General features: G+C 41.8%; 1 protein-coding gene across 1 annotated transcript; it reads right to left on the bottom strand.

Annotated features, from left to right (window-relative positions):
* Positions 1–119: 119 nt before the first annotated feature.
* On the bottom strand, positions 120–13,186 carry LOC128893091 (fatty acid synthase-like). The gene is made up of 19 exons (XM_054153855.1): positions 12,808–13,186; positions 11,873–12,123; positions 11,100–11,331; positions 10,593–11,011; positions 9,296–9,589; positions 9,013–9,220; positions 8,722–8,882; positions 8,191–8,508; positions 7,590–8,095; positions 6,962–7,266; positions 6,034–6,432; positions 4,933–5,966; positions 4,623–4,861; positions 3,262–3,958; positions 2,154–2,985; positions 1,602–2,074; positions 1,242–1,499; positions 903–1,157; positions 120–577 (listed from the first exon to the last, which is right to left on the bottom strand). Exons 1-19 carry the CDS (start codon positions 12,977–12,979, stop codon positions 386–388), a joined length of 7,245 nt encoding a protein of 2,414 aa, XP_054009830.1. The 5' UTR covers positions 12,980–13,186; the 3' UTR covers positions 120–385.
* Between the last annotated feature and the right edge of the window lie 1,007 nt (positions 13,187–14,193).

Below are 14,193 nucleotides of genomic sequence, written 5' to 3'. Positions count from 1 at the left end.
CGTTTAATTCTTCTTTTCTTCGATCTGTATAGAGGTTGTTCTTCCTTTTTATTCAATTACAATTGAAATTTTATCATAAAAATGTAAAAACTAGAATGGACAAGGAAACAAAAGAACGATTTGTACCGAGGTAGTTTTATTTCTACACTGTATGTATACAATGTAATATTAAGTCCAATATATGAAGTACAATTCGAATTGCAGTATGATCGAATGTTCTACTGATTGTCATGAGTGATTGATGCATACTCTATGTGTAACGATTTTGCATAAAAACATGACATCGTTTCATTAACATTGAGTTTTTCATTTATTCATGTACGATGAAAATTACATAAAAATGATGGGCTTTGCTGAAACCAATATATCCTTAGGGTTTAATTTCTCACGAAGTCGAAGTTACGCCAGTACTTGAAGTATGCACTTCCAATTCAGTGGACACGACACTCAGATTATCCTTAAACACTTTCTCATCTTCCAAAGGTTCGCCATTGATAGTTGCTGCGACTTTTCCACTGTCCAGCATCGAGATATGGTTACCCTCGATTACGTGTACAGTTACTCTTCCATGAGTCAACTGAAAAATAATTTTCATTATCAATAATGAACCGTCTGTTCACTGCGAACACTTAACATGGCATCGAAGTATTAGGTCGTCCCATAAGTTCGTGCTGAAGACTGTGTCGAAATTTAATAAAAAAACCACAGAAATTTTCTAGCAACGGTATAATGACTATGTGAGAAAGGTGAGAAACTATTGTGAAATGAGACAGATAATCTTTTCTTGTGACACTTAAGAGTATTTTTCACATATTAATTTGAGAAATAGAAGTATAAATGGCAGGAATTTTTAGGACGACCTAATAGATTCCCTTAGAAAAAGATAATAACGATTACGTTACCTTAGATAATCCGTAAGTTGGATCATCTATTTCTACGGCTGGTATCGTTGGCTTTAATAACGTGATAGGCGTCCTTAGAAGTTCCTTAGAGCTGCAATCGTAGTCGTCCATAACGCACAGACGCTGGTACATGAACGTACAAATTCCTTTTTGAGCCTCGATAGAGTAGATTGCCTGAAGGTCAGGAGGCGTATGGCGGACTAGTTTGTCTAATTTCTCCTCCCAATTTTTGCACTCGGTTAACTCCTGCTTGTACTGTAATAAGCGAATAAATTAGTTAAGAAATTCTATTCCAATAAAATGTTATCGAAGGATCATTGTTTTTAAATAATAGCCTACCACTGGCATGGCATCGACCGCCTTGGTAGCTTGCATTATGCCGAGGAGAAGGTTGTTTTCGAAGTTGTCAACCGTAGACGAACTAAGATGTTTCGCCTTCAATGCTTTCATGTAGTCTGGCGATCCGTCTATCAGTATAAGGTGACCAACGAGAGAATAAGCTTCCAATCTCCTTACCAGCTCAATAGCTATCAACGAACCGTAAGAGTATCCCACGACAACGAAGTCTCTTCGTCCATGATTCTTTGCTAAAACGTGCTGAAGGAGAACGGATAGATGTATTCCTTGGGTTCGGTCAAAAGTGAAAAAGAAGTCTTATTTGTTTTTATAGATTTACCAGTATATATTACAGTTACTAACCGGTACAAGTCGATCCGCCATTTCTTCTATAGATAGTCCCGTATCGAATATTCCCAACTGTAAACAGATGGTAGGGACTTTCAGTTTCGGTATTATCGGAGCAAAGACCACGGGAGATCCTTCGATACCAGGTACAACGAACACTCGGTTCTTCCTTTCGCCAGATCTGACGGGAAGCTCCACGGCATAATTGGCGTTCATTATCGATACGTTCAATGTTCGTATCAACAGCTGTATTCCTGTCAAGTTTTCAACCTTGACAGTGGATTTCGTAGTCTGTTTCGTTGTCTTTTTAGTGTCTTTCGCGGACATCTCCATGAGCTTAGCTATATTCAAGACTCGGATGTCCTGGGGAGTTAGGAACACTTCGTAGTCTCGCTCCAGAGTTTGTTTTATTTCCACAGCCATCATGGAGTCCATTCCGAGATCTGCCAAGGATGAGTTCGGGCTGATGCCTTTGAGGTCCTTTATACCTGTGTTAGAAAAAGGATTGCGTCAAGTATGGGACATCTGAAAGTGTGTGGAGCCGTAATTTTGATAGATGGTACTCACACATGATGTTCATTACAGCCTCGAGAACGTTACTGGCTTCGCTGGCGCTAGGACGTTTCTCTGCCACGACCATACTGGCCACGATCGGTCGGCTTTGCGACAGGAATTTGTCTAGCTCTTCCAGACACGACGATATCCTCTGTTGCAGAGTTCCACCGACCACGAGCTGTTGCTTGTTCTCCAGCATCGCTGCGGCGAGACCAACTTCGCCAACGGCTCCCCATTGTATCGCCATACCTGGCAGGCCCTCCTCCACTCTCTTTTCGCAAATCCTTTCCAGCACCGCGTTGCCCATACCGTAATTAGTCTGTCCAGGGCTTCCTCTGCCACACGAGAGAGAGGAGAAGACCACGAAGTGGCGGAGAGACGGGCAGATCTTCCTCGAAAGGATGTCCAATTGCTTGGTGATTCCTGCTTTAGGTTTCATGCTTTCCACGTAGGTCTCCTCGGTTTGGTTCACGAATAGACAGTCCTTCAGCAACGCCGCGAGGTTGAAGATACCTTCCACTGGCGCCTGCTTCTCCGCAGACTTCAGGATGAACTCGCAACCCTCGGGCGTTGCAGCGTCTACGCCAGAAATGACCTGCACGTTCACGCCATAAGATTTCCATGTCTCTATCCTCATTCGCTGGTAGCCGTCCTTCACACCGCCGCGCGAGACCATCACCAGGTTCTTGGCACCTCGAATCACCAACCAGTCGGATACCTCCAAACCCAATCCACCCAAGCCTCCGATCATCACGTAGGTCTTATTCGGCACAGCGTTGAACCGTGGATAGGCGACTATCGGCGTGTCGATGGTCTCATTTTCGTCACCTACTTTGATAAGGATCTGTGGACAATCGTTTCTCGTTATTAATATGTTTCTACTTTAACCTACTTTTCTCAAGAAAGAACGTGAACGTATCAATTTGAACACACACTCGAATTGTATAAAACGACATTCGTTCTTCCTTGACAAAAGTATGACTTTTGTCTCAATGATTTATAATTTTGATAGTGTTCAAGGTGAGTCTACAAGTCTCTGAAACGTACAACATTTTTCTAACGTGTCTACGTTGATGAATTAATTCTTTTCTTTTTCTTACAGATTTTTGAATTTGTTTACCTTTCCTATATGCTTGCCAGCTGCCATGTGCCTGAATGCAGTCTCCACCTCATCCTTTCCGAAACATTTCCTGACCAAAGGCTTAAGGGGAACCATCTTCATACGTGAAGTGAGGAAGTTGTATATCTCCATCTGTACAGCGGGCACAGCGCCGCTAATTACAGCGTCCAATATTATTCCATGGAAGCTAATCTCCTTCAAAAAGACTTCCAATCCCAATTTATTGTTCATGCTCATATCGAATTTACCGATCTCTAGGAAGCGACCGCGATAACCCAAGCAACGAACCGACGCCTGGAGCTTATCCTCCGCCAGCGAATTCAGGACTATATCGACACCTTTGCCGTTCGTTTCTTTCATCACCATCTGCTCGAAGCTCGTGTCTCGTGAGTTGCCGATGTGATCATCGTCGATGCTGGGGAACGTTTCTCTAATGAATTGCCTTTTTTCAGGTGTTCCAACGGTGGTGAAGACTTCGCAACCCTCGAAGAGAGCGATGTTGATCGCAGCCTGGCCAACGGCACCGCTGCCAGCGTGGATCAGTACTTTCTCGCCCTTCTTTAGTCGTCCAAAGTAGTAGAAGGCGTAGATGGCCGTGAAGTACGCACTAGGGACCGTTGCTGCGTCCTCTAAAGTCCAATCGTCCGGTACAGGCCATACAGAGTATTTGTAGGGGACGACGAGGTTCGATATAGCCCTGGTAAAGCAGTTAACTAACTTAGCAAACGAGAAAAAATACGAAACGTTGAAATTAAACCTTTGTACTCGGAGTCATTTCGTTACAAAATGTGCAAACAGTGTAATGACATTTGAGCTTATACGAATTGAGGAACATATTTATGTCAAAAATCAAAATTTCATACTATTCTAATGTGTGATAATGTGTGAAACAGTTATAGATATGGATCGATAGTTTCTATCTTTTAAGTTGTCATACAAAATATGTTCCCACATCATACTTTCTAATACAAATGCTCTTTGCCGTTTTTTAAATGTGTAGCACAAGCTCATATTTGTTCTATACAGTCAATCCCATAAGTAGTCGTACCTTTGATATCTATTAAAGACATTTGCCTAAATTGATTGATCGGTTTGATGTTTCCGAATAAATTTTGTATTACAAACATATACATGTGTAAAGTTTATGTATATATGTACATATTTATAATGAATCATTTATTTGAAAACATGAAACCTGTCATTTAATTTAGACACATTTCTTCAATAGATATTGAGGGTACGAATAGAAACCTTTAAGGTATCGTACACTTTTACAAATTTTACCCTCCCATATGTTTATCCTGTGTAATCGCTAAGAGATATCCGAGTGCAATGGGTTAAATATTGTAGTGTTTCCTTACTTGCTTTGGATGAATCCCATCACACGCCGACCATTTTTGTCTACCCCACTGAACTCGAATCCGATGAGACAGTCCTTCTGTTCTCGGTCTTTCGTTATAGCCTCTGGCATCAGCTTACCAGTGGCCAACATCACGTCTCTGAAGTTCAGAGAGGAGTATACTACTTTGATGAGATTGGCGTCCCGATCAGGACGGCACGCGCCCTCCATCCATTCCAGGGAGCTCAAATCTCCTCTGACCTACACATAGAAGCATTTTAGATGTACTGTACATGAAAATCTAAACGCAACGATAAGTATATTATATGTACCCTTAAATTCACGTAGCCATGAGGAACCGGCAGGGACTTCCGTGGCGGTAGAGGCAGATGCCTGTAAGTGCCCCAAACTTTTCCTGGCCGCAGGATATTAATACCGATATTCATATCGATCTGCTTTGCGAAGAACGGATCCTCCAGCGAAAACTTGGGAGCATCCAGGTCCTGGACGATCACGGCTTTCACGATGTCGCCGTTCGGTTCCCTCATCAAACACTTGTACAGACCCAAAGCTCCACTTTCCAGGTCACCCTCGGCGACCAGGATCACTCTGATGTCTCTTTCGTTGCTCTTCTTCCCGTCTTCGGCCTTCAACAATTCTTGCATCTTACCGAGCCAGCTGAACTCGTCGTTGTTCACGTATACGACCTCCGTCCTCGAAGGAGGATTCTCCTGCTTTTTCAACAACAACAGCGTGTGGCCCTTGAAGCTCTTCTCTAACACAACGTCCAGGCCACACTTCTGCGCGTAGGAATAGGTCTCCTCGTTGACGATTGCCTCTCGAGCCAGAACGAAACCGTAATCGGAAATCGCGAGCAGAATTCGATCCATAGTGGCCTGCTTCTTCTGCGTCAAGATGTCGTACGCGACTACTATGAAGACGGTGCCGTCTTCTGGTAATTTCTTCGGTTCTATCGTGACGATGCTCTCGGCCAGAGCTAATTTCTCGCAGCGTTCGAATTCCGCGGCTAGAATTACGTTTGGACGAATCATTGGCAAATCTCCGAGCACCTTGATGATCATAGGAACGAGAACCTCTTCGGCGGCTACGGTGTCCTCAGAATCGATTAGCTCAATGATCTTTGGGTTGCCTATTATATGACTTTCGAGAGCTAGGTGAGTCGACAACACGATCATTTCTTCCAACGTGGTTTCCGCTTTGTCGCGATGAGCCACGAATTTGTACTCCTCCAAAACTGGAACTGCCATTACTTTTCTTCGTTGAATGGCGTTAGCTTTCAGGCCTTGTATCTCTATCCCTCCGCATACTATCGCGTCGTAATCGGTGTACACGTAGACCGGGAGATCTGCAAAACATTGTTTTTAATTAGAATTTCTTCTCTAAGTTTCTAAAAGTGTTCATAGGGGTCATACCAATATCCTCCTCAGCAAAGTTTCGAATTTGGTCGGTATGAGTCTTGACGTCTATGACCATCTTCCTTATTCCTGTAGGCACGAACAGAGCTCTGGTATCTAACCCCAGCAACTTAATTTGCAGCATGTTATCCATAAACGCGGCCCAGTTCTTCTTCCACGAGAGATGTCCCTTCGTCCCCTTGAACGATGCACTCTTTATTCCACGGAATGGTCCAGTGTATTCGTAGCCGCGTAGTTTCAACTCTTTGTAAATGTCTTTGTTGGTCAAAGGTTCCTCGTCCTCGATAGGTGTCAGGAACTTTGCGGAAATCATCTCTTGCGCAGGATTAGTCACTATGCGAATTATTCCTGTTACCACGGTTGTACTCCCCTCGGATATTTCGAATCTTCCAGAACCTGAAAATGGAGGAAATTAGACTCTTGCTATTTAATCGCATGGACACCAATTATTCCCATGAATTAATTAATACTGGAGCTGAACAATAGATAACTGCATCTACAGAGCTATTAACGTCTTCATACGAAGTTTCAAGTTTCTTTACTAGATTTACTAAGGGTCACTTGATACATTGGAATATGAAATTTTCACGTACAAATTGTATACAATTGTCTCAGGACATTTTTAACATTAAATCCAATGTTCATTTGTAACTATTTTTGTCGCGATGGGACAAATGACTAGTCTTAGAGGCACTTTTCTCAATTAAATGCAAAAATATTTTACGTGGAACTAAATTGAGTAATGCATGACAAACAATTGCATATAATTTATATATAGCCTACAAGAACTGTACACAAGAATTTAAAAACGGTAGTGGTAGTATTGATAGACAAATGTTGATAGACAAAAATAAGCTCTTCAGTTCACCAGTCTTTCTAAGATCAACGAATGCAAAATACTCCTCTGATTTCTGAAGGGATTTACCTCTGTGAATCATAACTGTTAACTGAACGGAACCGTCTTTGGTGATGGTAGTGGCGCGTTCGAACTTTATGTCCTCTAACACAATCGACACCTCGTCGTAGAGTCTCCCCTGCAACATGCTGATAGTCTCCCACGCCAAGATCAAGTATCCAGTAGCTGGGACCAAGTTTCGCCCGTCGATTACATGATGAACCATGTACTCGTAGTTTTCATCCTTCAGGGCAATTTCTATGGTCCTCTCCGACGTGGTTATCTTCTGACGTTGTGTGTAAAGTGGCACGAACCAGTCATCTTTGTGTTCCCACCTGGAAAGTCATGTCTCTGTTCACTGCTTTTGTTTACTTGTGTTAGGTTGTGTTACTAGAGCTTTTGCACGAACAAACTTTCCACGTATGTTATGTTTATAATGAATATTTATTTGGGGACATCAAACCTATCGCTTAATTTATACGAATGTCATTAATACACATAGAGAGTAGAATATTTATGGGACTGACTGCATCTATGAAACACTTACATTGTTATGTAAATTCTTTAAAAAGTAAGCTACTTGTTGGTTGGAGAGGTCCATAAGCAAGTTTGTGAGAATAGTATTCTGTTGGAAAAACGCAGTTCAAGATGAACTCACTTTATGTGAGGAGAGATCATCGGCGTGCCGCGACTGACAGGGTACTCAACAGGAGGATAGAGATTTGCGATTTGCGGCTGCAAACCAACGTTGTACAGTTTTCCCAAGGCTTGGAGGAAATACACGGCATTGTCCTTGTGCCCGCGTTGCGTCAAGGGTACGTTCGTTACGTTCGGGTCCAATGACCTTTTAAGAATGGCCTGCAAGAGCCCGTGAGGTGCGATCTCGATGGCTATCGCGTCCGCGGGTATCATGGTCGCTGTTTCAGCGAAGAGTACCGAGTTCAGCAAGTTGTTGGTGTGGTATTCAGCGGAGGAGAACTTAGCGTCATGCGTCGACCATTGACTACGAGGCACCGACGTGCTCAACCATTTCTCGCTTCGTGGTTTCGGCTCGGGTATCACTTTCTTCAAGTACGCCAGGAGTTTCGGGCCTGCATTCGCGATGTAGCGACTATGGTAGGCGATGTTGCTGCAGGGTACCTCCTTTGCGAAGATCTTGTTCGCCTGAAACGTTTACTTTGATATTATTCCATTCTAATCATTATGTAGATATTTAATTTAATTTTATTTTATTTCGTTAAAGTGAAACGAAGAGGAACCTGCAACTTGGCCACAAACTCCGTCATGGACTCCGCTGGGCCACTGATGGTGCAACTGTCGGGACCATTGTGGCACGCCACTTCGATGTCTGGTGGACACATGTCCTTTATCTCCTCGTAGCCGAGACCAACCGCCGCCATGGATCCTCGAATCATTTCCGTCTCGATGGACGCCAGACCTCTGGAATACGCCGAAAGGACCATTTGTTCAGCGGTGAAGCAGCCATCGGCATAGGCGCAACCAAGTTCACCCACCGAATGACCAATTATATTGTCTGGGACAATGCCCACTGATGTTAGCAGATCCACCAGACCAATCTATGCAGTGTTAAATGGACCAAAATTAAATTGATGAATTTATAAGATGAATTTACTAAAGAAGGTTAGAAATTGTGTTGCTGAATAGTAAATGCTCTGTTGCAGATTTCTTTGTTGCTTAAAAATAAGATTGAAACGTATATTGAAAGTTAGTGTTCAGACAACCGTTATTTTTAAAAGTTATCGTCACTATTTGAAGATGATAAGTTTCACCTGTATTGCAGCAATTCCAACGAAAGAATTAAGAATGTTGTCGAAAGTCTTGGGGTCCTTGTTCGTGATGATATCGACGATATCAACGCCGTACGGCTTCAACGCTGCGTCGCACTTTCGTATAGCATCGGCGAAAACTGAGAATTTCATCAACGCCTCCCCTATGATGTTTCGAAAATTCGATTAGGAGGTACGAAATTACGTTTGTCTTTTACTTAATAATTTCTCTTAAGTTTAGGACACAACTCTTGGAATAAAGTAGAAATTTGAAGAAGATATTTTAATATATACCCATGCCAGCCCACTGCGATCCCATTCCAGAGAATACGAACCAAATCGGTCTCTTCATGCCAGGGTACTCGTAAATCTCCTTTGGCGGCGTTTCGTGTATCTTAGACCCGAGAATAATGTACCCTCTGAACAAGTGACAGGCTATACTATCGGAATGAATGTCATGCAACAGTCGGATATATTCTACATCGATCGGTGTAGTGTTCGCCTGTATAAAATACAATTTTTTAATAGCAGTTTCATGATACGAATCGGTACAATACTGTAGCGACGTAGGACTTACGGAATAGAGAAGTTTGTCGACCGCTTCCTCCGAACGTCCAGACGCAACTACCAGCCTTGGCAAATCATCAGTAGGCGCCCCTTTGTTGACTTTCTCTTTAGGGTTGGTTTTTAATAAAATGTGAGCATTTGCACCACCGAAACCGAAGGAGTTTATTCCCACGTAGCCACCTTTCCACGGCATTTTCTCTGTGACGACCTGTACCTTTCCTTCCTCGAAGCATTTTACGCCCTTTGGAGGACTCTTGAAGTGCAGGTTGGGTGGAATGAACCCAGATTCATTGGCGATGATAATCTTGAAAAATGTTCAGGATTTAGTAAATACCTTATACTTAATACAGTATTGCAGTGGCCAGTGAATTCATTGCAACAAAGATGAAGTAACAAACAAGGTACTTATACATACTCTGAAGTTTTAGCAACTTGCTTAACAATTACTTCATTTACTAGTTTTCTAATTACAGTAAAGTCTTCTTGTTCTACCCACTAACGGAAACATCACACAAGCTCGAGACGTTCGTACATTCTCTGATGTTTTGCCGACGAGCCTCGAACGTAGAGAAGTATGAAAGTATAGTCGTCATTAGTATGAAAGTGGAATACAGTAAAGTCTCCATCAATTCACAAACTCGGGATTAAACTAGTGCATTTATGGTAGACTTTGTAGATTCTCTGAAGTTTGCCGCCAAGCTTCGAACGTAGAGAAGAACCGCGAATAAAGAAGAGAACGCAGCGAAAACACCAGGATATATCGGTGAGTTTTATCGTTGTATTATCATGTGATCATTGTAGATCATGTTACACTACTCGACGATCGAATTTCTGCACTCTCAAGGGATACATTTGTTGAACCATTGAAATTTGTGCATTTAAGGAAACTTTACTGTAATTACTTCTTTCTCCTTTTACAGATCCTCAGGGATGTGGCTTCGCTGATGTAGTACGAAGCTGTTACATTACTTTGAACAAGCTTTGATTAACACGTTGATCGTCATGTCACCCACATGTGGGTGACAGTCCTTTCCACCGAAGAACTAACGAAATTAATTCCGAATGTCAAGCATCAAAGGAAATGAATTTAAACCAAATTCATGAATTTTGATGAAATTACAAGAATAAATACGACGATAAATGTTTGATTACGCAGTCTCCAATAGTTTAAATAATATTTCATTTTAGTAGAAACTTTAAAGAATATTTGTCTGGCAGTCAACGTGTTAATAAAGTCTTGATTCCTGCTCACTGGCCACCCTAATATTTCTAATCTGATTGACCGTCACCGATTACAAAAAACACACCTTGGCGATAGAGCAGATACCGCTGGCAGGCTCGGTATGTCCCAGACTTGATTTTACGGAACCAATCGGAAGAGGCGTGGTTCTGTCTTTGCAGAAGACTTTCTCGATGGCGTTCAATTCCTCAGGGTCGCCGACACTGGTTCCGGTGCCGTGAGCCTCCAAGAAGGCGAGGGAAGATGGGGGGACTTTGCACTCCTTGTAGAAGTCCTCGAGAAGCATTCTCTGTATCGAGCTGGCGGGGAACGTGATACCTTGCTCCTTGTAACCATCGCAATTCGATTTCGTGTAGACTACCGTCGCGTAATTTCTTTTGGCTATGTTTGCTCTTTCCAAAAGGATCACGCTCACAGCCTCGCTGCGCACGTAGCCGTTGGCTGACGCGTCGAAGGACTTGCAGCGACAGTCCGTGGACAGTACACCTGAAATTAAGGTAACGTTACTAATAATAGCTCTATTCTTGCACTAACATCGTCATTTTATGTAGGTCTGACTGAGAAGATTCAGTACCGAGTCGCGCGAACTGGAGCGACACGTAGGGATGGAGACAGAGATTCGAGCCACCGACGATGACTCGATCGCATACTCCTGTTCGTATCATTCTGTAAGCCTGATCCATAGCCACCAAGCTGGAACTGCAAGCTGTGTCTATCGCGTACGATGGACCGTGCAGACCCAGGAAGTAAGAAATTCTGTTCGACAACATGGCTCTACTGCAGCCAGTGATACCGAAACCGTTTGCCTAAAGAAGGAAACATTTTTGATACTAAATAAAAATTACGTAAAATGTTTGTGAATTTACAGTAATGATTAGACCGAGGATATTTATGCATAAGATAAAGTAATGGAAAAAATAAGAAAAAAAAAGATGTACACAAAGATGTGTATAAATGCATAAATATCATAAAATATAAAAAGTAAAATACACACTACAACATTTGGAAGACAAAACATATTTTAACAGTATTACTCTAAATTGTAATACTTGTACCGAATACCTACGGTCAGTTCCATACATATATTCATACCCCTTGGCGCCCATCGAAGGAATTTATCTAAATCAATTTATAGGTTTAATATTTCCAAATAAATTTTTCGTTATAACATACACGTATGTAGTCTATTCATGTACTTACGTATTAATAATGAACAATTTATTTGGAAACGTAAAACCTACTATTTAATTCGAGAAGACGAACGCTTATGGGACTGACTATATGTTTTTTATTTTAATTCTACTACCAATTTAATTTCTCACTTTCTTCGAGTTGGTTATTGTTCACCTGCAATTTTTCGTAGAACCAAGTCTTCTCCGACTCGCTGATGCACGAGCCTATGACAACACCGGTGTTAGACCCGCGCAGCTGCCGCGGATTCAAGCCCGCGTCGACGATGGCTTCGTAGGTGTGCTCCAGTAGCATCCTGCACATGGGATCCAAGGTGTGGGCTTGCTTATAGTGGACACCGAAGAAGATCGCGTCGAACTTCGACAAGTTGCTAATCTTGCCGCCGTCCCGTGGAATTTCCGCGTGATCTATTCAAATGTACAAAGTTTCATATCTGTTCCCTTAACACGTTGACTGCCAGACTGATACTCTAGAAAATTTCTATTGCGATTATGTTTTGTTTCTAGACTATTGGAAGATACATAATGAAGCATTTCTTGTGGTATTTATTTTTATATCTTCGTTGAAGTTTAAGAATTTAATTCAAATTTATTTTTCTTTGTTACTGAACATTCAAAATTTTGTTTCTAGACTATTGGAAGATACATAATGAAGCATTTATTGTAGTATTTATTTTTATATCTTTGTTGAAGTTTAAGAATTTACTTTGTTACTGAATATTCAACATTGATTTTGTTTGTTCTTCAGTGAAAAGCACTGTCACCTATATATGGGTGACATGGCGATCAACGTGTTAAAACACAGGACATTGCAGGCATACAGGGTATCCCTGAATTAGTGTAAGAACCGGAAATGGGGGTAGCTGACGCGATTAGGAACAACAATTTTTTTTGCAGAAATGTCCTTGGGGGCTTCATTTTTTAATTATTAACGAAAAACCACCGTTGTTCAGAATCGTGTCAGCTACCCCCATTTCCGGTTCTTACAGGAGTTCTGGGACACCCTGTACAGCTGCAATGCTCCTGCAATGCTCCTTCAAAGCTTCGAAAACCTTGGTGTCCCACTTCTACATGAAAATCTGTAAGAATCACCTAGCCTCCATCGCCCGTAGTTGGACGTGATGAGGTCCACCTTGTTCAGCAGACCTTCCCACAGCTGTGCCACATTCTCGCATTCCGGGAATCTGCCTGCGATTCCCGAGATCACAACTTCCTCTTCCGGAGGTGGTGAAGAGAAGTTCACCCTCATTGGCGTCACTTCCATGCTGCTGCACTTCCAGGCTCTTCTTGCCCTCTCTCAAGTAACTATCCACTACCCTCCTACCCCGTCTCCTTCGATTACTGATATAGATTTTCTCGATTAGGGATAAAAACGTACTCAACGCGGAACATGCACGAAACAACGAATATTCGAGTTGGAAATAAGTGCTTTCGAGGATAACTAATTGGTAGTCACCACCTACTAACACAGGAACCACTTACGCAACTGAAGAACGAAGAAACGAACAAGGACTTCTTATAACAACGTTGCCCCCCCCCCCCTCCCCCACTATCGAGGGTGATGGCCTGCCGACAGAGTTGTTGACTCTCTGAATATTCCCGAAGGTATCTACATAGTAATCCTTCGCTGGAATTGATATGAAAATTCGATCGATTGAATTCAGTGCCCGAATTGTTCGTAGAAGAAAATCTATAAACGATCAATTACGCTCCGAATTTGCCGCGGGATTCTTTCCTATCCGATTCCAACGATGGCAGTGCCGATTTTTGTCGATTAATTTCATTCTTTTTTATAAACAGTTGTGTAACATCGATCTACGAAAATTGATGAAAATTAGGTACAAGATGAAGCGAGAAGAATCGTTTCGAAGCGATAATCTTTATTTTTGCAAACGCAACGTTTGTTTACATTGGCGATAAATAGTAAGTGCATTATCGATTACTCGTTGAATAAAGTATATATTATAAAAGAATTAAATTTAAATTTCTGTAAAAATTTTCTGTTTGACCTTAGATGGATCTGGATACATCCCAGGAGACCTGGAACAATTTTGCACAACTTCGAAAGTATTTATGATAATAAGTACATTAAAATTGAAACGAGCTATAAATGAATTTTTTAATCTACCGTTTCTGCACGAAATCTAAGTTTTCATTCACTGTACGATTTTTTTACGAAAAACAGATGAATCAAACCAGACACACTGCTTATTCGCTTGTGCGCCGTGATATGTGTAGTCAGAAACAATAAATGGCTGGATAAATCCCAAGTAGAATAGCGTGACGCGCAATAGACATAATAGATGAATTATAAATTTATTCCTTCCGTTTCCCACGGAATATTTTTCGATTAATACTTCTAGGGTTAATACTTTCTTTGAAATCTTATGCCACGCGCGGAGATGAACGAGACTCTGTCGAATGAATAAATAACTAATGAAACCAACGTACAACCAGTTTAAATTTATATAATTGCAG

Source organism: Hylaeus anthracinus, unplaced genomic scaffold (assembly GCF_026225885.1).
Source record: "Hylaeus anthracinus isolate JK02 unplaced genomic scaffold, UHH_iyHylAnth1.0_haploid 2, whole genome shotgun sequence".
Lineage (NCBI taxonomy): Eukaryota > Metazoa > Arthropoda > Insecta > Hymenoptera > Colletidae > Hylaeus > Hylaeus anthracinus.
Note: the sequence above shows the minus strand (reverse complement) of the source record. Positions and strands in the feature narration are given on the sequence as shown.

What these genes read in the sequence shown, in the direction of transcription:
- LOC128893091 (XM_054153855.1), bottom strand. Translation starts at nt 12,979, where the DNA reads ATGGAAGTGACGCCAATGAGGGTGAACTTCTCTTCACCACCTCCGGAA. An exon ending in GTATCTGCTCTATCGCCAAG is followed by an intron (nt 9,590 to 10,592) that starts GTGTGTTTTTTG and finishes ACATTTTTCAAG; the next exon opens with ATTATCATCGCCAATGAATC. An exon ending in GGCTGTAATGAACATCATGT is followed by an intron (nt 2,075 to 2,153) that starts GTGAGTACCATC and finishes TTTCTAACACAG; the next exon opens with GTATAAAGGACCTCAAAGGC.